Source organism: Colletotrichum orchidophilum, assembly GCF_001831195.1.
Source record: "Colletotrichum orchidophilum strain IMI 309357 chromosome Unknown Scaffold_91.1, whole genome shotgun sequence".
In the NCBI taxonomy this organism is placed as follows: Eukaryota; Fungi; Ascomycota; class Sordariomycetes; order Glomerellales; family Glomerellaceae; genus Colletotrichum; species Colletotrichum orchidophilum.
This window is the reverse complement of record NW_019173047.1, coordinates 1-25,399: the sequence shown is the minus strand read 5'-3', so window position 1 is coordinate 25,399 and position 25,399 is coordinate 1. Positions and strand designations below refer to the sequence as shown.

At 48.7% G+C, this 25,399-nt stretch overlaps 6 protein-coding genes across 6 annotated transcripts; 3 read left to right on the top strand and 3 right to left on the bottom strand.

Annotated features, from left to right (window-relative positions):
* Positions 1 to 3,596: 3,596 nt before the first annotated feature.
* CORC01_09784 (uncharacterized protein) lies at positions 3,597 to 4,969 on the top strand (the record flags this gene model as incomplete). The annotated part of the gene is made up of 2 exons (XM_022621413.1): positions 3,597 to 4,731; positions 4,788 to 4,969. 2 exons carry the CDS (start codon positions 3,597 to 3,599, stop codon positions 4,967 to 4,969), a joined length of 1,317 nt encoding a protein of 438 aa, XP_022472027.1.
* A 2,493-nt stretch (positions 4,970 to 7,462) lies between these two features.
* CORC01_09783 (uncharacterized protein) lies at positions 7,463 to 8,377 on the top strand (the record flags this gene model as incomplete). Its single annotated transcript, XM_022621412.1, has 2 exons — positions 7,463 to 7,757; positions 7,806 to 8,377. 2 exons carry the CDS (start codon positions 7,463 to 7,465, stop codon positions 8,375 to 8,377), a joined length of 867 nt encoding a protein of 288 aa, XP_022472026.1.
* A 6,304-nt stretch (positions 8,378 to 14,681) lies between these two features.
* Positions 14,682 to 15,227, bottom strand: CORC01_09782 (uncharacterized protein; the record flags this gene model as incomplete). Its single annotated transcript, XM_022621411.1, has 1 exon — positions 14,682 to 15,227. One exon carries the CDS (start codon positions 15,225 to 15,227, stop codon positions 14,682 to 14,684), a length of 546 nt encoding a protein of 181 aa, XP_022472025.1.
* A 3,824-nt stretch (positions 15,228 to 19,051) lies between these two features.
* CORC01_09781 (uncharacterized protein) lies at positions 19,052 to 19,348 on the bottom strand (the record flags this gene model as incomplete). Its single annotated transcript, XM_022621410.1, has 1 exon — positions 19,052 to 19,348. The coding sequence occupies one exon, from the start codon at positions 19,346 to 19,348 to the stop codon at positions 19,052 to 19,054; it is 297 nt and encodes a 98-aa protein (XP_022472024.1).
* A 2,649-nt stretch (positions 19,349 to 21,997) lies between these two features.
* On the top strand, positions 21,998 to 22,267 carry CORC01_09780 (uncharacterized protein; the record flags this gene model as incomplete). The annotated part of the gene is made up of 1 exon (XM_022621409.1): positions 21,998 to 22,267. The coding sequence occupies one exon, from the start codon at positions 21,998 to 22,000 to the stop codon at positions 22,265 to 22,267; it is 270 nt and encodes an 89-aa protein (XP_022472023.1).
* A 1,661-nt stretch (positions 22,268 to 23,928) lies between these two features.
* On the bottom strand, positions 23,929 to 25,127 carry CORC01_09779 (uncharacterized protein; the record flags this gene model as incomplete). The annotated part of the gene is made up of 4 exons (XM_022621408.1): positions 23,929 to 24,240; positions 24,285 to 24,413; positions 24,629 to 24,856; positions 24,912 to 25,127. The coding sequence occupies 4 exons, from the start codon at positions 25,125 to 25,127 to the stop codon at positions 23,929 to 23,931; spliced, it is 885 nt and encodes a 294-aa protein (XP_022472022.1).
* Between the last annotated feature and the right edge of the window lie 272 nt (positions 25,128 to 25,399).

Below are 25,399 nucleotides of genomic sequence, written 5' to 3'. Positions count from 1 at the left end.
AAAAAAACAATTTAATAATCTCTCGATAGCGTATAATATATTAATAAAAATAATATTTATAATTCTTTTTCCGTTTTTTTTATAAGCCTTTTCTTTATAACTTATTTTTTTACATATTTTATAATTATTTCGTTATTAATAATTTGTTTTAAATTTAAATTTAGGTTTTATTTAATAAAAAACATTTATTAAGTTATTTTTATAATTAATTTAATAAATTTTGAAAATTTTATATTGTTTATATAATTATTATAAAGCTATAATATTAATTATTAACCTTTTCTTTTAATAATATTTAATTTAATAAAATATTTGTAAAATAAATAAAAGTCCATATAAAGGATGAGTAATATTATAAATAAAATTAATTAATTTATAATCTATTTAAATATAATAAAAATTGTATAAATAAAAGTAACGCTTTTAACTATGTTCTAAATTTTAAAAACTAAAACGCTTTTAATTACTTCTTTAATTTTTAATTTATAAATAATATATAATATTATTATAAATCGTAAATTCGTCGTCTTTTATAACTTCGTTTATTGAAATAATACTATATTTAAATTAAAAAGTTAGATTTACGTTATTTATAAACAATTCGTTAATAAAAATATAAAATTTAATAAAAATTAAATTTAATAAATAATAAGTTAACTTACGATTTAAATTTATTATTTATTAGCTTAGTTATTTATTTAATATAATAACGTCTTTTTTAACTAAATCCGTAATTTACGTTACTTTTATAATATTAAACGTTATTTTAAGTTAATAAATATTAATAATATATAGTTTTTTTATTTATTTTATATAATATCTTTTTTATTAATTACATAATATAAAATGAAGAACAATAATCTTTTTTCTTTATTTCTTTTAATAAAAAACGATAATATTATTTTTAATTATAAAAAAGAATTAATATACCGGCGTTATAAATTAAAAGAATTAATATACTAGCGTCGTAAATTAATACACCGGCGTCGCTCCTATATTAGCGTCGCTATACAGCTTTTTAATCAATTTAAAAAAATATTACTCCTTTATAAAAATAATAAAAATAATTATATTAATATAACTATTTTGATTTTCTTTTTAATTTAAGCTTTTATTTATGATTTTTAAAAGTATATATTATAATTTATTTATATTATAATTTTATAAATTTTAAATAAATATTATATAACTTTTAAAAAAGCTTATTATTTAATTATTTTTTATAACGTAATTATAAAAGTTTATTATTATTATGAATTATTTTTTATTAACTCCGTTTTTTTTAAATATTAAGTTATATTAATTATTTATTTATATAATCCTTTATTATCCTTCCCTTATTAAAAATACTAAATTAGCTTTTTATTTATTATTAAAATAAGCTTAATATCTAATTTTAACTTAATTAATATATTTTTTATATAAACTTAGTTAACGTTAATTTATTTTTATTTTTAAATAAATAACTTCGTTACTTATTATTTACGCCTTAATTATTATAAATAATACGGGCTTAATTAGCTAATTAGCCTTTTTTAAATAAAACTAATTATAATAAAATAAGTTACGCTATATTTCTTAACTTATTATAAAAAAATATAATAATTTTGAAATAAAAATCCGCTAATATAAATTTAAAAAAAACGTTTTTTAAAAACGCTACTAAAGGTATATTTTTTATTTATTAACAGTAATTAAATTTACTATTTTAAAATAGATTTTATAATATTATAAAATATTTAATTTAATTAAAATAATATAATCTAAATTATAATTTTTAAAAAGGGTTTAAAATAGCCTTTTATTAAACGGTATTACTTTTTTTATTAACTAATATTATTTCTTAATTAATATAAAATATTTTAAAGAAAATATTATTAAAAGTTTATTTAAATATTTAAAACGAATATTTATATATTCCCCGTTTATAAATATTTTAGTTTTAATATAAATTTATTTAAAACGTATTTTTTAATTATTAATTATATTTTATATAATATTAATAAATTAATATAAGTAATTAAAACCGTTTAAAAAATAATTTTTAATATTATTATTATTTAATTTAATATTAAAAATAATATAAATATTAAAATTCTAATATTTTTAAATAAAATAGCGGGCTTATTATATTTTTAAAAATAGGTATATTATATAAAAATATTAAAAAATTAAGCGTTAGTTATTAAACTTTTTATAAAGCTTAGTCTAGGCTTTTTTAAAAACGTACTTAGTTTTAGTAATCGAGAAGTCGCTGCTTCCCCCTCCGGGTTTGGCGGCATATCCCAATCGGGCATGGCGCCCACGCCGCTTTGCACGTGCACCCCTGCCCGTGCCAATTGACGGCGCCCATAAATACGGTGCCGCGGCCGTCCTTCGACGATGGCAATTGTACTATCTACCTTCCCTCTCAATACTCCCACGAAAAAATCACTACTCGGCTTCCCTGTTTCTCCTGAGTCGTTCCCTTGCCTGAGGGCGGTGTGACCCTGTCTCTTACGTTGCTGCCTTGGTTCGATCGCGCCGTGATCTCGCCTCCAGCTCTCCCTATGTCGAGACGCCTCATTCGACCCGGGCGCCCCCCTTTCCGGCTGCGTCTGCTCTAGGTCTGACTCCAAATCACATTGCGATATTATGAACTTGTTCTGACTGGAAAGTAGGTGGTCTGGACGGTTGTGAACTGGGCATGAGGGCCGGGCTGAGTGTGTGACCATGAGAGGCAGAGTGAAGAGCACCGCCATGCGCTGCTGGAACCGGCTTCCTCTTTGGTGATTGCGCGATGAGTTTCCGAGTCTTGCATAACTTGGTGCATCGGACGTATCTCGTCCAGTGGCCTAGGCTCGCTGACGGTCACAATCCGTCTCCCTGATCGCCAGGTGGCAAGTTGGTGACGCAAGGGGGTTGATCAGGCAACTTCGCCTTGAACTCGGAGCCTAGACTGATCTTCAACATTTCGTTCCTAGGCTCCTTAGTCACATTCGGACCGACTCTTGAGATGCGCGCCCTGAATGCCTGTTTGGGGACCAGCCTCTTGGTATGGATGAATCACGACGGTTGCGGCACGGCGGGCTTCATCCGTGTCTGCCTTGCGCTTCCGCCTGGCCAGCATCCCTCCTGACCAACGCATGATGCCTCGGACCGACGGAATGGCAGCCTAGACGGCGATGCAGCCTGTTTAGTCCTCGCGATGACATACCAGGCCGCGGATGTTGTCTCTGAAACCTTGTCAGGCCAGCGGCTACTCCGGGAACTATCGAGAGATGCATACGGGACTTTGGGAGGCCGGTCTCGGGTTAAGTGGCATCCACAAGGGCGAAGATTCCTGGTGACTGCTGATTGGCAACAATACGACAATATCTATGAACAGCGGGGGACAAATGTGCCTGAACTGTTCAGACGCTGTATGCGCAGGTAATTAGGGTTCAGGGGGTAAATCTTGGCGCGCTCGCCGGTCCTCCTTTTCAGACATGGAAGGGTTGATGTATTAGACTCACTGCTACAGATCGACTACTTAAATAAGTGCGTCTGCCTGGTAACCTTAGAAACTCCCATTCTCATACATCAAATCTTTAGACCCTCCCAACGTTCAACCGACAATGCCCATCAATCTTGACAACATTTCATTCTACTCGGCTCCAGCGCAAGTTGTGCGTCCATCGGCAGCCAATGGAACTATAAGACAAACTCTCGGTCTTTCCTGTTCAAAGACGGGAAGAGCCGCGATATCTTCTCTAGACGACACGACAACCGCACGCGATGAGATCACGAGCCAAAGTGACAAAAAGCCAATCGTGTCATCCCGATCCCTTTCAGAGGCAACGATTCACGACACAGTCACTCCAAAAGACACGAGCTACCTGCAGATGGAACGCTGCCCAGCGTCAGGCAATATGGGCCACGGCCCAGCCGAGGAGCTTGTGGCAGTGAACTTAACCACGCACGACAATTCGCCTGGGCTGGTGGCTTGGTCTGCCAACGATCTGCCAGCCTCGTTGCCCTCGTTGCCGTCCGGGAATTTCGCTGTCACAATGTTTCCCTCGCATCCAGGTCCCCAAGTTGCCGAGAACTCGACCGACCCGGGTCTACCTCAACACTCGACCGAGATTGCATCAGTGGTCACTTTTGAGACCCCTCCTGAAGAAACCGCTCCGTCCTACACTGAGAAGCTGCCCCAAAGGAGTCAAGCGGCCAATAATGACTTTATTACCTGGCTGCAACGTCAACAAGTCGTGCCATCCAGCAGCGGGGAAGCTGGAGAGACCTCAGGATCTCCGAGACGGACTGCCGAAAAGTTCGATACAATGCAACGCCCATCTTTGACCGAACTTGGACTGCCGTACTCAAGTTTGGCACCCCCGGGTCAAGATACTCCCTATCGCACCGAAAATTACATACGCCAACTCATCTCAGGACAAGAGACTCTCAATCCGATGCCAAACGTTGATGGTAGTGAAAGTAGCCCAGGCTCAACCAACCAAAGCGAGCCGCTTCTCACAGAAGCGGCGTTTCATTCCAGCAATTGGTTACCTTCAGCGGACGAAATGCATATAGATGCTGAGACGATAGCACCAGATACTCCTCGTGCGGCCTTATCTCCAGTCCGTCGCCGAGCTCGCAAATCACGACTACCGGCTGGCGCTTATGCCGAAGTCGATTCGGAGCCGGACCCTAGCGATAAGGATGGCGCTGATCGAACCAGCGATGACTGCGTCGGAGATCAAGCCAATGCTGGTGGAGTTCAACCAGGGCTCCAGAGCTATGGGGGCAATTCTGACCAACGCAGTCAGCCAAAACGCAAATGTCGCAAAAGAAACTTCCAGGAGACTTTTGGAACCAGCAGAGCTCTGAAAGCACAAGGCACGTCATCAAAATCACCATCAGAGCCAAGACGAAGGTCAGAGCGGGTCATAAAGCGACCAAAAACAAGTGGAATCATGACTCCGCCGGTCTCTCATGCTTCTACCGATGACGACACAGACTGCGAAACCATCCTTGCGCGATATGATGAATGGCCTCTCGGGAATGCAGTCCTCAAGCGGATGACCGATGGATGTGTAACAACATTCCAACTACAGTGGGAGCAGCCGTCCGCAGAACGACAATCGCAACATTCTTTTTCGGCAAGTCGGAACTCGAGATCATCAACAGATAGGCCAAGGTCTACAAGGCATTCTCCTCGTTCAAGGAGTGCATTTTCAGAACAAGAGAATGAACTTCTTACTCGGCTAAAAGGGCAGGGTCTTCCGTGGAAAGAGATTCACAGCCGTTTCAATGGGTCTTTTCAAGGCCGGTCTCTTGGGTCGCTACAAGTCCACTTCTGTACCAAGCTGAAGAAGTAAACCGGTATTGATTGATACAAGGGAATTATGGAAGGGGTTGTACTTGTACTAAGAAAAAATAGAAGTGACATACCAATAGCCACGTCACTCATCGTATTGACCAATTAAGATGTCTTCAACACGTAAGATACTATGCCTTGAAATGCTTTCATTCTCCTGGTCATTGGATGCGGACTTGAGATCAAGGAAGAGCATGGCGGTCGGGCATTCCAAAGAACCATGGTCATAAAGCGCCAGCTGCTACAGCTGGAGATCGAAAAAAATTAAAAAAGAATTGGTGCTCAGCCTTCTGAAACATTACAAATCATGGTGGGATGACACGAAACCGTCAACATACCGTTGACAGCCGAGACAATCTTTTCGTCCGCCATTTACAAGGTGCATTGCCTTCCAGACGCAAACTTCCTGGCTATCGCCCTCTTTCGCTTCCTCAGTGAGCAGGTTCTGCTTTGGCCGGAACCTGGTTTAACGCTGGCACACTAAAGCTGGGTGGCCTCCCGTCGGTGACCTCCGTCACCTGGCTAATCCGTTTAGAACTGCTGCGCGGCACCCCGGTTAGTATGAACTCATAGTGGCCACAATGCGTCGATCGTCCTCGTCATCCTCTTGGGCTCCGAAGTCATGCGCAGAGATGAAGGGTGTATGTCGCGTATCACCTGCATATGGATTAGAATCTGAGGCTAACGTTGAACTAGGGCTAGCAGTGTATGGCGAACAGAAGTGGACTGGGTCGGAAGTAGGTTGATCGGGTCGTGATTCTATAGAGTAGACTTTCGCTCGAAGTGGGACGTAGAAGTCCTTGTGATATTCCTATGAAGCTGCGCCAGCAACAGCAACACGCAAGACCAAAAGAAGAAGCTATTTGTAGCCGAGGACGATAGGAGTTCATCATCGCTGTTTCTTCATATCTCGCGGTGTTTCAATTGGGAGACGGTATCGAGACATGATAGATACCCAATTCATGCATTAAGCTCCTATCCCGTCAAGGGCTTTAGGAAGATGTTGCCATATTGCTCTGTTGTCTGATTCAATCATACTCGTGCCCATTCTCAAAATCCTCGTGACCATTCTCATAGACACTGCCCTTACACTAGCCGAGGGTGTGCTGAACTGAGCTAGACTAGTAAGCCACACATGGCCAGAATAGCATCATCTGTCCCCTCCTCGACGTTCACGTCGCCGACGTATCCAGGTTTGCCGTTGCTGACTTGTACGAAAGATATCGCGGCCTGCGTTAAATCTGTAACTTTCTCGGTAGGGAAGACATGCGATTCAGTGACTGAGGTCTCGCCGGGGCCGTATAGGACCGCAGTCGGATGCACTCCCTTTAGAAACACGGCCTTCTGGCTGTACCGGGTCGGAAGCCTCACCGGCTGCAAGCATGCATATACCAGGGGACTGCACTTGCATTGGTGCGCTGTTTGGTATACAACCTGCTGATAGCCTTCATACTATTATCGTATTCGGGGTCGTCATTCAAACGCCATAGTCATCTCGGGATCTCCACCAGTGTTACAGAAGTCGACATGTCGGTGAACAGCATTGCTGCGGTCTCAAATCAGGTTATGAACAAACGGCGATGCGTGTCTTGGTTGCGGAGGCAAAGCACATGCGGGAGGCCCATTAACTTTTCAGCCGGCCAGGTGCAATGTTCAGAGGATTCCGGTTGGATCCTATCTCAGGTGTCCGATACTGAAGTGGGGACAACTCGATGCTATCTGGATTGCTGGTACCGGTACGCCTGTCCGACTTACAACCAAGGTCCTGCTCGGCAAGTCCCTGTATGCAACGGAAAGCTATGCCGGATGGGAATACTTCCCGCGGTCTAGCCTAACAGACCTTGAGGTCGCGTCTTATCCCTTGTCGATTCATGCTGGTCCAGGCATGCCTTGGTTATCCGGCTTCCCGCATTAGCCCTGCGCCAATTTGCCCAACGCCTGCTATTCGATCCCCAAGCCCTTGCTGACGTCGCTATTGAAGTTCTTATTAGAAAGCTTCAACGCTCAAGTAGAGACCGGGTTCCGTTGATTCACCCGTACCCAGATTAGAACCACATTCCCCAAAATGCCGTTGTTGTGGACCATCGATGATGAGACTGATTTCCATCAAGCCGTTGCCCAAGTATGCAAGCTGAGGCAAAACCCCCGCCAGGAAGCCGAATACCGACATCAATACCGAGGGGTCTCCAATCCTCTGGCCATGTTCTACGACTCGAAGACGAGACGCAACTGGCCGACCATGTTGCTTTGATTGCTCATAGTTCCGAAGGATTTCCGGAGATAGCGGCAGTTTGCATTGAGGAGCAGCCAGACCAGCAAGGGCTTATCATACGACTCGCTCGTAAAGAGCTGCAGCGAACAGAGGAAGTCGAAAGTATACGAGGTCTACTTGGGGTTCTAGAGGGCTGCACAAGTGGGGGTATGTTGGCTATTTTGCTTGAGGTTCGACAGCAGCTGACTTGGAAAGTCCTACACAGAAGCGCCGTACAGGATCGACTTTTCAACGGAGTACTAGCGATTAGTGAAAATCGAATCCTGCAGAGATTGATGCCGCCCTGGTACCCTGCACCATCTCATTGGAGTGCAAAGCAGAGACTGAAAAGGACATCGCTGCGCCACCGCATGACGACGTTGCTACTTCCTAAACTACGAGGAAAAAAATTTCACATGGTTGACCTGAAGTTGACTCATGTCTTAGAGGCTTTAGAGCCTTTAGAATCAAAGCAAATCGGCCCTGAGTTGCGCAAGCGCGTAGAAATCGCAGTGCAATGCTGCGCCAACGCATCTATCGGCACAGAACAGAAGTCACTCGAGTCACAGCTCAAGCCTGCTCTGAACCAGTTCTCTGAGGCAGCACGAAAGGTTGTTGCCCAGATCAACAAAATTGTCAGATATCTCAACTTAAGCAGAGACCTGGCCAAAATAATGATGAGAAAGGCTTATCGCAATATCTTCAAACAGATCACCCTCAAGCCTCTTCTTTCACCCTCACCTATTCTGCCAAATGGAACGGCAAACCTTTGTTTCGTCTACGCGTAGGTGCAGCTCTTATTGCATTATGAGCGGGTTCGATGCGTACCAACCCCTCGGTTCATCGATTGCAGCAAATCGGCTTGCTTTCTTTGCGACTTGCTCATTAAACGACATGGCAGACTCCAGATATCGTTTTCTCATCAACGGATACACCCTAAATGGACCGTGCCAAACGTGGGTTGGATGACCCAGAAGCAGGTTAAGGCCTGGCGAAAGACTATCAATGGCATGATGCAAGAGCTTCAGGCCATGTATGATACGAAAGTTCACTTTAGACAGGGGAGGTTCCTTGTCCGCTCCGATGGAATCAAGGGCATGCCTTCCTCTTTCGTCAGTTCCTAGTTCCGTCGCAATACCTGGAGGCACGCTAAACCTAGGAACTTTCACAGGAAGCATTAGAAGTATCAGAATCGCTAGAAGACATCGCGGCATTGATCAAAATGACGGTTTGGACGGTTATAGGGGGGGGACATAGCAATAAATGACATCTCGTTATGTATCGGTTGAAATGAGGAGTAATAATCCCATGTTTGCATATCCTGCCTGTGTGGGCCCCTGCCGGCCTGGGGCCTAGTACCCGCCGGCGCGTCAACCCAAGGTCGGCATGTAGGCGTTGGCTACAATTGAGATCATCGCCGCCTGCAATTGAAGCCCTCGTTACACCCGATCGAAGCCCCCATTACGCCCAAATAAGGCACTCGTCGCGCGCGATTAACTCTTCATTAAGCGTGGGCTGAATGAGATGCGGCTAATAGGATGCTTCTGTTACAGAGCAAAGGGCCTAAATAAGTAAGATATGCAGGCTGCAAAGGCAATTTAACCGGTCGCGTGGGAAACGAGTTTTCACACTCTGGCGCTAATAACCGTGAGACGAACTTTCCCGTCGGCTGTCACTAGTGGACCAGCGCTCTGGGACACTGACTAGTTCATCTGGACGACAAGAGAGTCGGCAGAGCTAAAATAGAGTTTTAGTAAAGCATTCTATTAGCTCGGATGCTATATTTATAAGAGGCCAACGCTTCTCTCAAGAAGTGCATGCTTTATGGTTAACGCGGACGGTCTATTCGTTTCACGGAGTCTTGTGTGGCGGCACCTGCCCACAGGTGCCTCAGGTGGCCTGTGCGGCCAGGACCTTCCGGGCTCTTCTTTCAGCCTCTAGGCTGGCAGCCCACTTTAGCTAGTTACATCACACACACCCTCATTACCACTCGCTTCGTTGTGCCTCCCACATATTTTGTAACACAGGATAACTTGGGAATTTTTGAAGCTAACAAGGTGCGAATGATTCTGTTCATGTCAAACCCAAGTAGCCCTCAAATCGAGTCTGTAGGTAGGCAACCAGGCTCCGGAACCTTAATGCTGTGATTCTCTCAACTGCTTTATCAGTGCCGGCCTTCTTTCATCGCAACTTTGACGATTCTGCCGCAAACGAAGATATTTTGGATGTTGAAATGAACTGCAAACTGATATATGCGCTTACCGGCCTTGCCCGTGAGTACACACGTCTGACTTGTTGTCTCAAGGCCTGCAACCTTGAGTTCATTGTGTCGTGGCACTTCGGAACAATAGTTGGGGACACGCATACGGGTGCGCATACATCAACCATTTAGCGAGTCTCAATCCCGCTGTCCCAACCAGTTAACCTTGAAGTAGGCCTTTTTTCATATCTTCACCAAGCCCCCAGAGAATTTCTTGATGCGACGGACAGTATCCCCTCTCGAATACCCTAAGACCTTGGAACAGGTAGCAACCTGGTGACCCGTGCTAGACTTATTTGCATGTACCGTGAAAGGCAACCTTTGTAGTGTCCCTCCTTCCGCTGGAATCCTCAAAAGCTCCCACTGAGGTCGGAGCTTTTGGGTGATTACGTAAAGCAGGACGCTGAAGCGCGGAGAGAAAGCTCCCACACGAGTGGTAGCTTCCGTCGTGTCGAAGCTTCTGAGGCTCTCCTTCTATGCTCTCTCCCTCGCATCTCCCTCCCGTCTCCACAACCCATCCCTGATTTCGTGATTTTTCCTACTTCCCTCTTCTATCCCGCCTCACCATCTGCAACTTGCACCAAGCGCATTCAGTCACACCAACCTCGGTTCTCCCGGCCATCATCACCGCCGCTTCAACATCCTCGCCTGACACTTATGCAGTTGGAGGAAAGCACCAATCCTTCGGTCTCTCCCGATTGAGACTTGACGTCACCTGATGATGCTGGTGCCTGGGGAAGCAGTTTTCTTCAGGCAGGTGGGCTGCAGTTCACAGCCCCGTCTGCTTTTATCAGCCTGGAAGGTCTGGTGCATTAAGGTATTCGCAACACTGTGAGCCTTTGTTGCCTCTGCAGCGTTTCCACTTCAGTGTGACCTCACCTGGTACCTCATAGACATCAATTCTGCGTGCTTTTTGCGCCCTTTCACCCAACACCATCTTGCTCCTGGAAAAAGTGCCATTTTCAACCAGTATCACAGAGCGCTTTCCATCAACGCACACTCTCGCCAAAGTCTAGACCAACACGAACTGCAGAATCAACAGTCACTACGCCATTGCGAAGACCATTGAACCTCCCAGCAGCAATGGACAAGCTTTCCAGAGTCTCGGGCCACAAAACCCCCCATCCACGTTTACTCCAAAACATTACCCAGCACGCCGTCGTTGGTTTCATGTTCGGATTCCACGGTGCCGCCATCAAGATATACAGCCTCCTTGCCCATGAAGCCACTATTCCGCATCGTTGAGAAGACCTAGTGTGATGAGGTCAGTACTTTTGAAAAAATCGCCCGGCATCCAAATGCTCCATGCTTGGATGCAAAGCGCTGAGAAAGGCCGGCTTGGTGCTGCATCCCACCACGCCATCAGCGACATGATAAAACGCCATGTCCCCGGACTATTTAATAGTGGTAGATCCACGTTCCGCACTTGCCGTCAAGACCCCTCCGGCGCTTTTACCATGTTCCAGGAACGTACGTCTTTCTCGAGCACCTCCCTTGTCTCCCACATTGGATTGGCTGACGAAAAGACGGCAAATTAACTCCCTTGTGCTGGCGGACTGTGCGACCGAGGTGCAAATTCTCGATCAGGTGCGTGTGTGACTGGGTGCTAGGCGGTGTGGATATTAAAGATCGATGGACCTCTCGTCGACGCCTTCCCTTTCTTCTGACAGCCGGCCTATGGCTGCGTCGAGTTGAGGGCCAGTGATGGTGAGTTGGTGACATATCCACACCACCAAAACCAAGCACAGGATCGTGGAACATCCGCCCAGACCCAGCGATCAAATGCATGCACTACTACCAGCGGAAGACACATTCCGGCATTATGCCAACTGATGCGATAATGGATTTAGAGAACACGTACAACCGAGCATTCCTTGACGTATTGATGCCAAGACTCAGGGGTGCAACATCGGCAGATCGCCATGATTGCTTTTCACATCCGTCTCCGACAGCGGCTGGGTCATGCAATGCGCACTAAACAACAAATCAACATGAGACATCATCGTCGCCGGTATAAGCAGTCGATGAAGTAAACAGCTGCCATTTCCATTGCGGATATCGGCTGAGTAGACGGAAATCACCGTTCTCGTAGTATTAGAACCGATCGAGCATGACGGGTCATGAGTGATCACGAGCGAGTGATGCTGTTGTTGAGAACCCTCATGATGACGATGTGCAAGATGGATATGCTCCGAAATATGCTTTGGTAATCTTGAGGGTCATGCCTGCAATTTGCTCTTGATCTGCACTGGACTGTTTCAGGAAAATAAGGGTTTCTCCCCGTCGAACTCCTGGGTGATTCCTTAAGCAGTCCTCGTGAAAACCAGAACATCTGGCCTGTGCTCAGTGTATCTGTACGCGGCTTACGATTTTGCTATCTTTATGGTGTTTCCAAATAACGTCGAACCTTACTCGATGGAGCACCAAGGTGCACTTTCCCCGTGGCAACACAACACGCGCAGCTCATGGCGACGCATTCCAACTAGCTAGAGGGGTTCTCGGTCTTCCTTACCAGCCTTTCAATTTTGGAAGTATCTCAGTTTGGTATCGTTCATCGTTCCCTTCCACTATTCCCAACATGCTTATCAGCGGTTAAAAATCAGATAGATGTTCATCTTGACGTATGACCATTCCACTCACAAGTGACAATTACGTACATCTCGAGACCAATACGCCTCCCTTTCCAGCAGCAATACCATCAGGGTGAGGCGAGCTGCACTCTCTCTTTTTCGAGTCTTCCACATTGTCAGCTGGGCGATGTGCCTCCGAGTGATCCATCAGGGTCCTCGACTGGCCGATGCCCTGGCATTTGAAGAGCCGTCTCTATTTGCCAAAGGAAAGGTTTGAGCGCCGTCTGACCTAATTCTCAATCGCAAATCATCGCTTGCGCTGGAAATTTAAAGTGTCTATAATCAGGCGCATTGTGCATAATGAGAAATGTCAAGACCCGGGCGGGTCAGGCATCTGCACGCTGGATTGTCTCGAGACAACCGGGGTGACATAACGGCCTCTGCTTTCCTGTGGGATTAGCCGGTTGCTTGCCTAATTCTGCGGTACGATGCGTGTGAGCATGATGTATCTGCTATTGGTTTGCCAATCTTTTGACTCGAGTAGCCGAATCATTCGTCAACTTGCCCTGGAACCAGCTCTATCGGCGTGATTCACAACTGCCAGCCGCGCACCAACGTCATATTTCGTCTCGAAAGTATCTGCATCACCGGCTGAACAGAGGGGAAACGCAACCCTCGCCAAAGCTTTGGGGCATGGGGTGACAGTGGTGGAAGTCTAGACAGGTCCCCAGTTGTTCAGCAGTGGCAGCCACCTTCTGCGGTCCTCCCCATGACTTTGAGGGCAATATCAGCAAATAGTATCTCAGGTTCATTTTCTGAGACTGCCTTCAAAGTCAAAGTGCAAACCATAAGCTTCCGTTCAATCATAGTTGAAGAATTTGCTTCATTAGAGTAGTGGTATTATTTATATACTGACTCAAGAGAGTCTGGTAAAGTCAAGATTTGTTCGCAACAGTTGAAATTATGTGGTCTATTGGCTCTCTCAATTCTCCTGTGGAACCAAACAGGTTGCGAAGTTGGGGATTCGCGGGACGGAAAGGTATTCACGGGTAAGAATGACCGACAGCGTGTGTTTCGAGGTAGTCGACACGCATCGTATCTCTCAATTATTTGTTTCTTTACCCAAGAGTCACGATACTGACAACTAATCTTGGGCTCCGTCACAGCCCACGGTAGCTCAGTTCCCCCCCTCGCCTCCGACCATCGCCAGGTACGCCTGTAAGCTTCTCTGCGTAGAAGGCCTGAAAGCGGGAGTCATACAAGGGTTCGTTGCGCAGTTCAACAGCTGAGCTTGACTAGATTGGGCATATCGTGGATGAATCCCGGTCTGACCCTTGTCCAGCCAAACAGAGGCAACGATTTCGGTTTTGGTTGAGTGGCAAACATGCGCCATCATCAATCAGAAGCAAGGAAATCTTGGAAAGCAAAGATGTGATGAAGCTGAGAGGGTAAACGTGGGCAGCAAAGGTACCAAGTCCTTGAGAGCATTACCAGACAGAGGAGAAGCAGGTTTCCAAAAGGCCGATGTGAACCCATTCATAATGATACCATGCTGTGTGACCCCTTTTGCTCCGTACCCGTTCTAGTTGCATCTAATGCTGCCACTGACACTACGTCGACCGTGCTGTTAGTAGCCTCCAAAAGCCGATCCCATCTGAGGGCGATGAATCTAAAGCAGGGGTCAGATGCGAATTGCGGTGTAACAACGAGTGCTGAGGGAGGCACCATTCACATAGGCAGAAGGATCACAAGCAAAGAACGTGTGGCAGCACAGTGACTCTTTGATGTGTGTTTTTTTTCCGTCACCATGATCGTGCCGGCCAAACGAGTGTCGGGTGCGACTTATATTAGAGGCCATCTTCAATTACCATGCTGATCAACAGCGCCATACTTCTCGTATGTTCAGTTGTGGCTAACGGGGGGCATATTTCGAAGCCTCTCGCGCGAGTACCTCCTCAGGGTTCGTTTCGAGCCTTTCGAGAAGTCAATTCGCCTTGAAAGAGAGCATAACTTCACGAGTACACGGCATGCAGATTCTGTAACAGTCATGGATCCTCTATTCTCTGCGGGCTCTCGACTTTTTCAAATACCGGATCGGCTTCTGAGTCTGATTCCACCCTCTTGGTCTGGTATACCAAGTCGACCACAGACCTTGATCCCATTCCCCGTCACATTGCGTCCACCCCACTCCAAGAACGTACCAGGGACAGCAAATTAAATTCGCCGCGGCCATCTAAGACTCAGACCAGATTCAAAGAATGACTAGTTGAAACGAGCTGGCGTTCCATGGCCATCCCATGGTGTGCTGACGTCAACAGCATCTTCTGCCAGTCGTTTGTCCGACGATGGGAGGCGGGTGGCTTTCTGGAGGTCGTTGTCGTTTTGTTTATCATTGGCCCTGTGGATGTCTCCAGTGCTCTTCGCAGCCGGGAGGCTATCCATGCCGGCCTCTTTTTGGGCAGCGGTGTTGAGCGGTGCAGCATCGATAGCATTGGTATGCTGGTCATTGACGTGAATGTGGCTGGCACTGGGACTCTTGGAGACAGCACATTGAGAATAGGTTGTCGCACGCGTGACTTTCGCTGTCGTGTCTGATGTGGACGGCACTCTGGTACTATCGGAAGATTGCAGCCTGCTGTGCGGAGTGGTCAGCATCAATTGAAACGGCCACGTGGAGCATCGCAAGACTTGCGGTTGAGAAGCCTCGATCCCTGCAGTGGCTGCAGCTCCCGGAAGAGAGGTCTCACGGAGACTTTCGGAAGAATTTGAGGCGGAAGCAGAGGGCCCCCAACCCATGCGGTCGGTCATGTTGGCGTCGGTCGATCAGCTGGAGAGGCGCGGCGGATGAGGGCGTTGTGGGAAGGAGACTTGGTTGAAAGGGTCATCAGAAGCATCCATTGGAACGAGGAAATAAAGGGACAAAAGACTGTGAAGGAAGGGCTTGCCTCGAGAGGCGCTGTTCTCACCTAGGGCAGGTACAAGCGGGTCTGCACCTACCTTACCTCGTCAACACGGGGCAGGAACTACTTGATACGATGACTTGCCATGTGAAGCTTTGCTTTCATTTCCATCATTCCTAGTTAATCACGCATTGGATCCGATTCAACCTCCTCACACCACTCATCTTGCACCGGATCCAACGATTTCAAAGGCCATCGTCCTCACAAAGCGCGTCGTCGTCTCCTCTTCCTGCTCTGACGTGTTTTGCCGCATCCCAAGGTTCTCCGTGGTCTCCAAGTGCCGCATCTACGGCTGAGTTCTCTTGCCCTTTGGGCTGGCAATATCGGGGCTTTCCACAATGCAAAGTCTCAAGAGATGCGGACGACAACATCAAGTTAATCTGGGACAGCCAAGTGATCCGGCTGTCACTTTCGCACCCTCTGGGGGTGTCGGACACAACTAGAGATGGACGCCAGTCACTCGCTGGCTCTCCATCTGTTCAAAGTACGTTCCAAGACAATGTAATCTTTTGAGATCCCTCTCTCCTTCCACTTGGGTATACAAAACTAACCCGCGCTCTTCGCAGCCTGACTCTTGCCAAATCCCGCCACAACCTAATTACACTTCCACAACCAAGAAAAGCTTGCGACTTGGAATAGCGAAACCACTCCGACCTTTTAGTTCATCACAGACACGGAAAGCGGGCACAGACAAGCGGGGTCGCTGCAGACTGCCGCATGAATGCCAAAGTCAACCTCCAATTCTTCAGCGAACTGCATATCAGCGACGCTGCGGGGAGATTTGTCCCGAAACAACACTGGCACGCTGGATTCCCTCATGAAATATCTTCTGGTGCTCCTTTTTGCCAAAGTCGTAGCCGCAGCGTTCCGCTCGCTTCATCATCTTTTCAATCATCTCTTTCAACATCACATCCGCACAACCCACGCCTTCGACCAGCCTCGCGCCTTTTCGCCAATTCATTTCACTTGAATCTTTACTACATGCATTTTCAAGTACACCCCGAGAGGGAAAGTCGTTCTAGGAAAACTCGGCCTGGCATCGTCGGTCTCAATCTTTTCGGTCGTCCACATTGCGAGGCCTAGAAATCCTTGCCTATCTGCCATCGTGACGCGTTTTTGCTGCGCCCAAGCTTTTTCATTCTCTAACCACCACAAGTCCCGTCTTCAGTTCATGTTCACATTTAACAGGCCTTCCAGCATGGTCTTTCAATGCGATCCCATTGACTCGCAGAGTTTGATCCAAAGATGCTGCCATGACTTTGCCGCGATGGGGGGCATAGAATGGTGCTAGAAGCAATTCGGTGTGCGTCTGATCTCTGCGTATTGGCTTCCATCTGAGAAGTTCATGCGCTTCATGTCTCAATTCTGATCTACGTTTTGGTTTGAATACTCCTATCTATGAGGCAAATCTCTGCTTGAACGCCCGCCCCAGTCCACGCTTCCTCGGCGGCTGCCTCCGCCACGGCCTCCGTCATAGCGCCCCGTGACAGCGACCCCTAGTACATGCCGCGCCGGCTGTGGTTGCCTGCATGCCTTTGAATGTCTTGGTGATGGGGCTGATCGCATGCCCGTCGTCGGGATCCTCGGCGCAGGCTCTCGTCTTCATACCACGCGTAGCTCTGCTCCTCGAATGAATGTGATTCAGTACGGGGTAATCCGGGGAAGAAGGAGCATTTTCCAGGGAGTAAACATCATTCGTGTTTCTCTTCTTGCCTTCCTTGCCGGTCTTCTGAGGCTGCCTCATGGAGCGTCATCCGACTCTTCTTGCCAGAATCTAGCTTCAAACGCGGGATTCTCTTTGCTTCCATGTTCGCCAATACAATACGCCGGCGGGATTTGTCTCCTCGAGCTAACATGTTGCATCATATTAACCACAGACTTACGGGATACGTCCTGCTATATGGAAGGAGCATCTGCGTCAAAGTCAAGTGGTTCTTGAGCGCAGATGTCATCCCAGTCGTATACTACTACGAGGGACTCTGAGTGAAGGATAGGGCCTTGTGATGAACTAGACTCCGCCTTCAATATCCGGTTCTTCGGTCCGGCCGACTTGGAGAGATCAACTTTAGCGAAGGATGAAGAACCCGGAACAGATTCAACCAACAAAGGTTTGCGGCGAACATTTCACCGCAAGGACGGCGGCAAGGACGATGGCCGTGGTTTGCTCCATGATGGTTTTTAGGCGACATGGATGATGAAACCCAACCGCGGAGAGAATCGAGCTTTGATGCATCTTTTGTATCTCACCTGCTCACGAGCTGCTTGGTGTCTGGGTACAAAAGCCGGTAGTCCCAAGCAAAGACAAAAGGGCAACAATGGCCTAAGACAGACCGAAGACGCCAGGATGACAGGAGACCAAAGGCCAACACAACCCCGAACACTGTCTACCACGTTCGCGGGGTCCAAGAGCTTCAAAATCTGGAACACGATGGCCAGCAAAGGCAAACCCGGCAAACCCACCGTCGCTCTGCTCCGGGTATGGCCCTAGTTGGCGCAGCAGTAGCAGGTACCCCAGCGGGTGCCGTTGACTTGACTGTGCTACAAGCCACCTATTAAGGACCAGACTCGATTTCAAGACATTTCCTTCTGCCGTGTTGTCAACGTGATGGCTTGGATAGCGGAGTGTTTTTGCAGTGAAGATACGCTTCAACTTCTGCTCGGTCTTCGGAACTTGAAGGGTACATGTCCATAAAGCTGCCGTAGGGGTTGTTCTGAACATGATCCTATTCACCGTCGACCGCTCCATCCTGGAGGCCAGTTTTCCGACTGGCTGAGCAATTGATGCGACAGGTGATGGGTGATTGGCATACATATGGCTCGAGGTTTGGACACGACAAGCGCGGTAGCGGTGACGGCAGAGCCGGACACTAGACGATGTTGTCAAGTCTGGAGAGGATGCTTACTTCCAAAGACGAAGCAACAACGTATCGGCGGCGATGTGGAACAAGCAGACAGGATTGCTAGGGGAGACATCATCAGTACATCGCACAAGGATAAACAATAAGGAGGGAAGGTATCGCTAACCATGTTTCAGGAGATCAGTGGAGCGATGAATCTCATGGACGACATGAGCGGCGACTAAAAGAGCGCAGGAGAAATGGTCAAAAGGAAAGATGGGCTGAACAGCAAAAAACATACGACACCGGGCATTCGCCGCTCGTCACCGACCCGACTACTACTCCAGCCCTTCCTCACTGGAATCATCTAGATGGAGCAGAGTGTTACGGTCAGCTATCCGACAGTAGGGTCTGCTGACAGAAGTTGGAGATTGACGCTGTAATCAGATGTATCGTAAGTCTGGGGCGTAGGTCGTAGGCTGTAGTAGATCAGGTCTTCAGAGACTAAGGTGATCAGTCTCAGGCTCCATGTTACGACCCGTGTGCAAGGATAACAGTTGACCCACCCACTCCGGCGTCAGGCAGCTAGGACAGGACATTTGATCTTAAACATATTAGGCAGATCTGGTTTTTGGCCGCAGCATGTCAGACGGAACTTTCCATCACCCCACATTTGTCGCCTACCGCGATTTCTGCCATCCCTCTCCACTTTGTATTTCAACCTTATTCTTCTTTGTCAGCTTAACAATTTTCCGTCGTTACGGTCTTTTACCACTTTACCACTTCGCAGCCATCTGATGTCGCTGAGCTCTTCTCATGCCAGACACCCCTTCCTCTATCTGTACTCGGTGCCAACGACCTTGGAGTTCTGGTATTTCGGGGTCTTACCGGACTTGCTCCGATTGCAGGGCAAAAGATGCTGCCCGCAAGATTCGGAAGAAGCACTCCAAACTGTCCGGTTTTGGTTCCCTGAATGCGCAGAATTCCCCTGCTCAATCTGCGCCGACCCCAATTTCCCCGCCGATTTCTCAACCCATTTCTCAAGTTCAGCAAGTTGAACTACCTCCTGATCCACCCCAATCTCAGTGCACTGATAGCAAGCGACCATGGATATCCGCTGTTCATCGGACATGCCACCATTGCCGCAAAATCCAATCCACCGCTCGCCGTCGCAATCGTCTCACTGCTTCTTCGACCATGGAAGGCCCCTCAACTTGCTCGACCTGCAGAAGACCATGGACTTCAGCGCTGTTCCGGACATGTGATGATTGTCGAATTCGCCTCGCTACGCGTCGTAGTCAGCCTTCAGCCGCCGACACAGAGCCACGAAGCAGCCTCTGCATTCGGTGTTCTCGGCCTTGGTCCTCATCCGCTTATCGAATGTGTGACGATTGTCGATTGCGTACTGCAACCCAGCGCCTACAGAACAACCGCGACATCCTTAGCGCTGCCTTGACAACTGAAAACCCACCCGTCGAGGTAACCTTCCTTTTTCCTTTCTTTCGTCGAGCCCTCTACATATACGAAGACACTGTACAGTATGCTGAGTTTCTCTTAGACTCATCCCCGAGGATCCAGGTCAACAGGTCCCCGAATTCGTCATAGTCCAGCTCCGGACACTTTGCCTTTGCCGTTACCTCCTCCTGCAAATGAAGAGACGATGCTCTCCAACATTCCAAGCTCTGTGTCGCATACATCTGAACATGATTATTGGTGGCCTCAGCTGAGGCGTCTTCGCGTGCGACCATTCCGCCAAGCCTGGACCGGCTGCTGCAACTTCTGCTCGGCTGTCCTTTTGTCCACTGAGAAATCAGGCTGGTGTTGTGTATATAGCAGTCGAATGGCCTCTAAGCTCCTACCGTACCCACCGTACTTTCAGAGTTGGATTGATACCACGACCTTGCCACTATCAGCTATCAGCCGCCGCTTGAATTACCTTTTCGCTTTCTCTGCGATTGGAGCTTCCGAAGGGCTTCTCCATTTTGGCGTGCCAGCTGACGTCGTTGTCTCGGGTCGGATATATCATCGACTGCTTAACTCATCCAACGGTGATCACAGCCTGCGTTGGCTTCTGTATGATGAAGACGCCCGGTCCCAAAAGGCCGCGAATACGAATGTGCCGTTTGCTGCGGTTCAGCAAGCAAAGCGGTTACTACGGGCCGTCAATACATACCTTTCTACAATCTGCCACGCTTTACAGCAGGTCCCTAGTGACGCATCTTGCTGGTCGATGCAGCGTGTATTCCTGACGTTGCTATCCGAGGAGCCCACATTTGACCACCCCTGCCAATGTAAGCACGCAAGGTGTGTCGCCACCCCATCGTGACCGGCGCCTATACTGGTAATGGTTTCCCACGCCCCGCGGAAGATGTGCCCACAGTCCGCCGCCCTCAACTCGCAAGAGACTCCGGGATCTCCCTGCCTGCCCGTCTGGAAATACACATCTGACTGGTAGCGCCGCCGAAGCGTTCAGCTAAGGGGACCTGGAAGCGCCTATGCCGGCGGTCCTACTGGAGGGTCGTGTTTCTGACTGCCCTGCCAGTCGCAGTGATCCCTGCCAGCCCGGTTACCGGTAAGCCCACAGGACGTTGAGCTCCTAAGAGGACCGCATGGTAACCTGCTGGGGGCTGGGCGTCATTTACTAGTGCTCGCCCTGAAAACAGCGGTCTATTAGCAGTAATTCGCTAGAGCTTGCCATTCACATCCTGCAGCCTATGGGATCTGTGTTACCAGCAGTTTGGGCGGTGTAGGCCGCTACCCACGGACTACACTGAAAAGCTTGCGCCAGTTGTGACTCCCTGGGTGACTAGATCGTGGAATCAGCAACATCCATTTTTTCTTGCTTGTGTCCCTTGGCCAAGTGGGTCTCTTTGTGACCGGGTCCGTGCATAACAGGAGCCAAATTGGCTCCCGTGTCAGGCTGGCGCGTTCTGAAAAGGCGTTTGTATTGTGGATCATCCCCAAGCTTAAGGCCCTTGGGACAGAAAGACATGCGTCCATACCAGCTGTCACCAGCTGTCTAAAAGTCTTGAAGAATCGCCGCCATCAACAGCCCACGGTGTGCTTAGCCGAATCCGACTCTTTGGAAGAGCAATTCCTTGATTTGAGAAATGACTAGTTTAGGTCCCCTGGTTGATTGATTTATTCCTACTCGGTTTCAGCCGCTCTTTAGTCAGTAGCCATGCCCGGAAAGCAAGGTTTGGCCAACAGCCGACGCGTCCCTCTTTCGCGTCTTCCTGCTTCGGCTCTGTTGGTGGTTACCACCATGTCTGGTTCCGCGTACCTACAGTCTCCCCCCAGCGCTCGGCTTCGCTTGTTTCTCTTGTCCGTATCCTCTCAGACTCACTTGTACCGTATCTCAGTTGATCTTTAAATCTTTTTGCTGCCTCCTGCTGGGTTCCTATGTGGCTCTATGTTTCCATCTTTCGACCACCACCGCCGTCCACCGCCTGAAGTCGGGCTCGATTCGCAAAACACAATGCTCCAACCGCTTCGACTCGTCCGATTACTGAGTATGAGAGCTCGTGCACAGGTTCCGCAGACATTGTCGTACGTTGAAGGGGCGACAATCCTTCTTCGCGGAGGGGGCGACAGGCGACCAATCTGTCTGTAATCTGCGGTATTTTGCGGCACCGATCGTAGCATGCCTAGTGTCTGGTGCTTTCTCTGTGCAGGAGGTGATGCCGTTCTGTCGGGCTCGTCGTCGTTGCTGTCGCGGGACGTTGCAAACTTTGTCGAGGGTGATAAGGCGACCAATAACCTATCGGTGGCTGTTGTGTTGATGTGTTTGGGCGCGGTCGTTGTGCTTCTCGTGATAACCCGTGACCGGCCAGCGGAGGTGGCGATGGTGTTGTCTATTGACACGTCGTGCTTTGTGGCTTGCTCTCAAATCTTTCGTGGTCAGAGCCCGCCCGCGGCCACGAGCAGGCCCTCTGGATACAGAATCAATGCTGAGGATGGCATTGTGCCCCAAATTACCTCTGCGGACGCGGGCGGGCGTGGTTCGATCAATTTGGTGCTGTTTTCAAAAATTTCGTGCTCGCTGTTGTAGATGTTTTTCTCGGGGGGATACTATGGTTTAGACACGTTATTTGGCTCTCGTAAGTGATTTCGTCACGTGACTCCGGCGCCTGGTTCTTTTGTACTGGTCTTAGCTTATCCGTACCGCCTGTTTCGGACGGAAGTGTTTGGGTTTACTGTCATTGAATCAGCGGGCCCAAAGGCACGGAGACCTCGAGGTACGATCGATCTGTGTCATCATTCTCGCATCTACGTGTTCTGTTCGTGGACGTCCCAAGCATGTCCTTAGTGCGTCCGAACTTGTCCACCGTTGTCCGTGGACGCCCCAAGGGCGTCCTCATTACGTCCGAACTTGTCCACCGTTGTCCGTGGACGTCCCAAGGGCGTCCTCATTACGTCCGAACTTGTCCACCATTGGCCATGGACGTCCAAAGGGCGTCCTCGGTGCGTCCGAACTTGTCCACCGTTGTACGTGGACCGTCCCAAGGACGTCCCCATTACGTCCGAACTTGTCCCACGTTGTCCGTGGACGTCCCAAGGGCGTCCTCATTACGTCCGAACTTGTCCACCGTTGGCCATGGACGTCCATAGGGCGTCCTCGGTGCGTCCGAACTTATCCACCGTTGTCTGCGGACGTCCCAGTAGCGTCCTAGATCTAGGCTTCGATTGTATGCGAAGGCTGAAAACAACTGGCGCCAACAGTCCTATCTCGCTCTTTCACCTGCAAATCTAGAAAGCCAAATGCTGCCGAAATAATTGATTCCACCATCCACGAACAATGGCATGCCACAGTGCGAGTCGTATGTAGCACACCTCAAAACCAGATTTGTACAGCAGACTACGACAGTGCTTTGTTGGATGACATTCGTAGAAAAGTCCAGAAATTGCTCCTACACTGTGCTCGTTGTTCGGATCCAAGTTGCATAACCCAGCATCTACAAATGGCAGCGATGAGTGCAGTGCCGGTTAATGACTCTAGACGAAGAGTGATCAACAGGCGGACGTAGAGGTACAAGCTGCGTGTGCAGCCAAGTAGCTATCAAGTGACACGCAACCAAGACTGCACTTATCACCGCCGATAGTGAATGTTGGGGTATGTGAGGGCCATGGCTTTCTAGATACAAGACGTTGCGCGACGAAGAGGAAAGAGAGGTCGCGCTGTGTGGGCGACGGGGGTCATGGCGAAGCCTTGTCTCGCGATACCTTTGACACACCCTGGCACCCAATCCCGTGACTAATCATGCAACATGGATCTGAACCATGATCACAGCGTAAAAAGCAGTTTCTGGCTTGAGCTGTGGCTGTCACCACGGAGGGCGTCGCCCGGGGTTTGTAATGGAGACCAATTTCGAATTCCTATGTAGTCGCGTTACCTTCCGCGGCACCGCGAACCGCTTACAGTAGAGTTCGACGAGGTGTCAGTCACCCGCCGAAGCCAGCGTCGTTCGCAGTGGGGTGCGCTTCACTGCGACTTGCACAAATCAGTCTTCACGCTTCGCCACATCATCTCACCATTCGCGCAGTCTAATTGACAACTTATGCTGAAATTTGAACTTGCACATTTCATTCTCGAGACGTAGGCATGTAGGCTACTCATCGCCACCTTTGTGATAACGCCAATTCCTCCAGCTATCTTGGCCACGCACAATGAATGGCTCTACCACCAGACGTCCCCTCGCCAATCTCTGCCCTTCAGTTGGTGTCTAACCCCAGGGCAAGCCAGTCGCGCTCATCGTCATCACTCAGCAAAACGCTCTGCAGGAATTCAATAGCATCCCTGTCGCCATCCTCCATTGAACGTATGGCCGTGGCCAACCAGTTAGTCTCGGCTTGCCTTGCGTGAACTTCGGCCTGCTTTGCGCGTCGCTTCAGATTGAGTCTTCCCTGTGTTTCCTCAGAGAGCACGAGCCACGGGAATGCCGCCAAGACCTTCTGCTGAATCTCGGGCGATAGAGCTTGGAACTGCTCATGATCGGTGAACAGGATAGACCGAATTGCCTCGTGCTGCTTATGTTAGCGAGGCAGGCAAGAGGAGGGACAATGCCTACTCCGGGGTGGCTCGAGCCAGCTGGTGGAGGTGACTGGGGCGCGGCTGCGGACCCACTCAACAACGAAGGGCGCTCGGGTTCACCCAGCCGGGCAGCGAGCGGTTTGGCGTTGACATCGTGAGAGGTAAGCTGTGTCAAAGGTGCGTTTAGCAAGCGGATTGCCAAAGCGACAGTAACATATGTTGCGAGGGATTTCCGATACATCTGTGACGACGGTCACTGTTTAGAGGTAACGACTTTCTCTATTCACACATATACTCCTGCAATAGTAGAACAAACAATCAGCAGTGTGTATTCACAGCTCGCGTACGACTGCCGATGTGTAACTTCCCAAAGTGATGTACCGTTGTCTGCAGAGTTGCGTGAATCCCAGCGCTGAGACCACCTCGTCTTCTCTGCTGAGGCCGAGGCCGTGAAGGGAGCGCCTGGGGAGTTGGCATTCGTTCGCTTGAATTGCCCTGTTCCTCGTCCTGCTTAGTGGCCGCCTCAAACTCGGGGGGCAGGCCAGCTTCGGGAAGCAGAGTGACTTCAAATCGGACTGAGACGGCAAGTGACCCATGGACGATCAAATCCTTGTGAAGTGACAGTAAATTCCGACAAGTCGGTGATCGTGCGAGACGATAATACGGGGTTCTCGCAATTGACTTCCTCCTCGCATTCGACAAGCCGAAATAGTTCGACAGTGATGAACGGGGAGAGTGTCCATCCTTGATTGACGCTCTCAATCAGGCACTCCCGGTCGCTTCCGCCGTAAGTGGAGAGGTTCTCGGCCAAAGGCACGATGATGTCCCGCAGGACCCTCTGCAAATGCACATCAGCTTGGGCACTGTCCTGCGTACGCATGTCTGCTTGGGCGGTATTCTGCTTGGGCGGTATTCTGCCTACGCACATCCGCGTGAGCACGATTCTGCATGGTAACAATTGCGTGGGCACGATTCTGCGCAGGCGTGATTATGCCTAGGCACCATTCTGCAGAGGCACGTCAGCATGGGCACTGTCCTGCGTACGCTTGTCTGCTTGTGCACCATTCTGCTTACTCACGTCTGCGTATGCGCAATTTTGCGGTAGCGCGACATCCCAGTACGAGAGCCAATGTTGGCTTTTCACCGATAGAA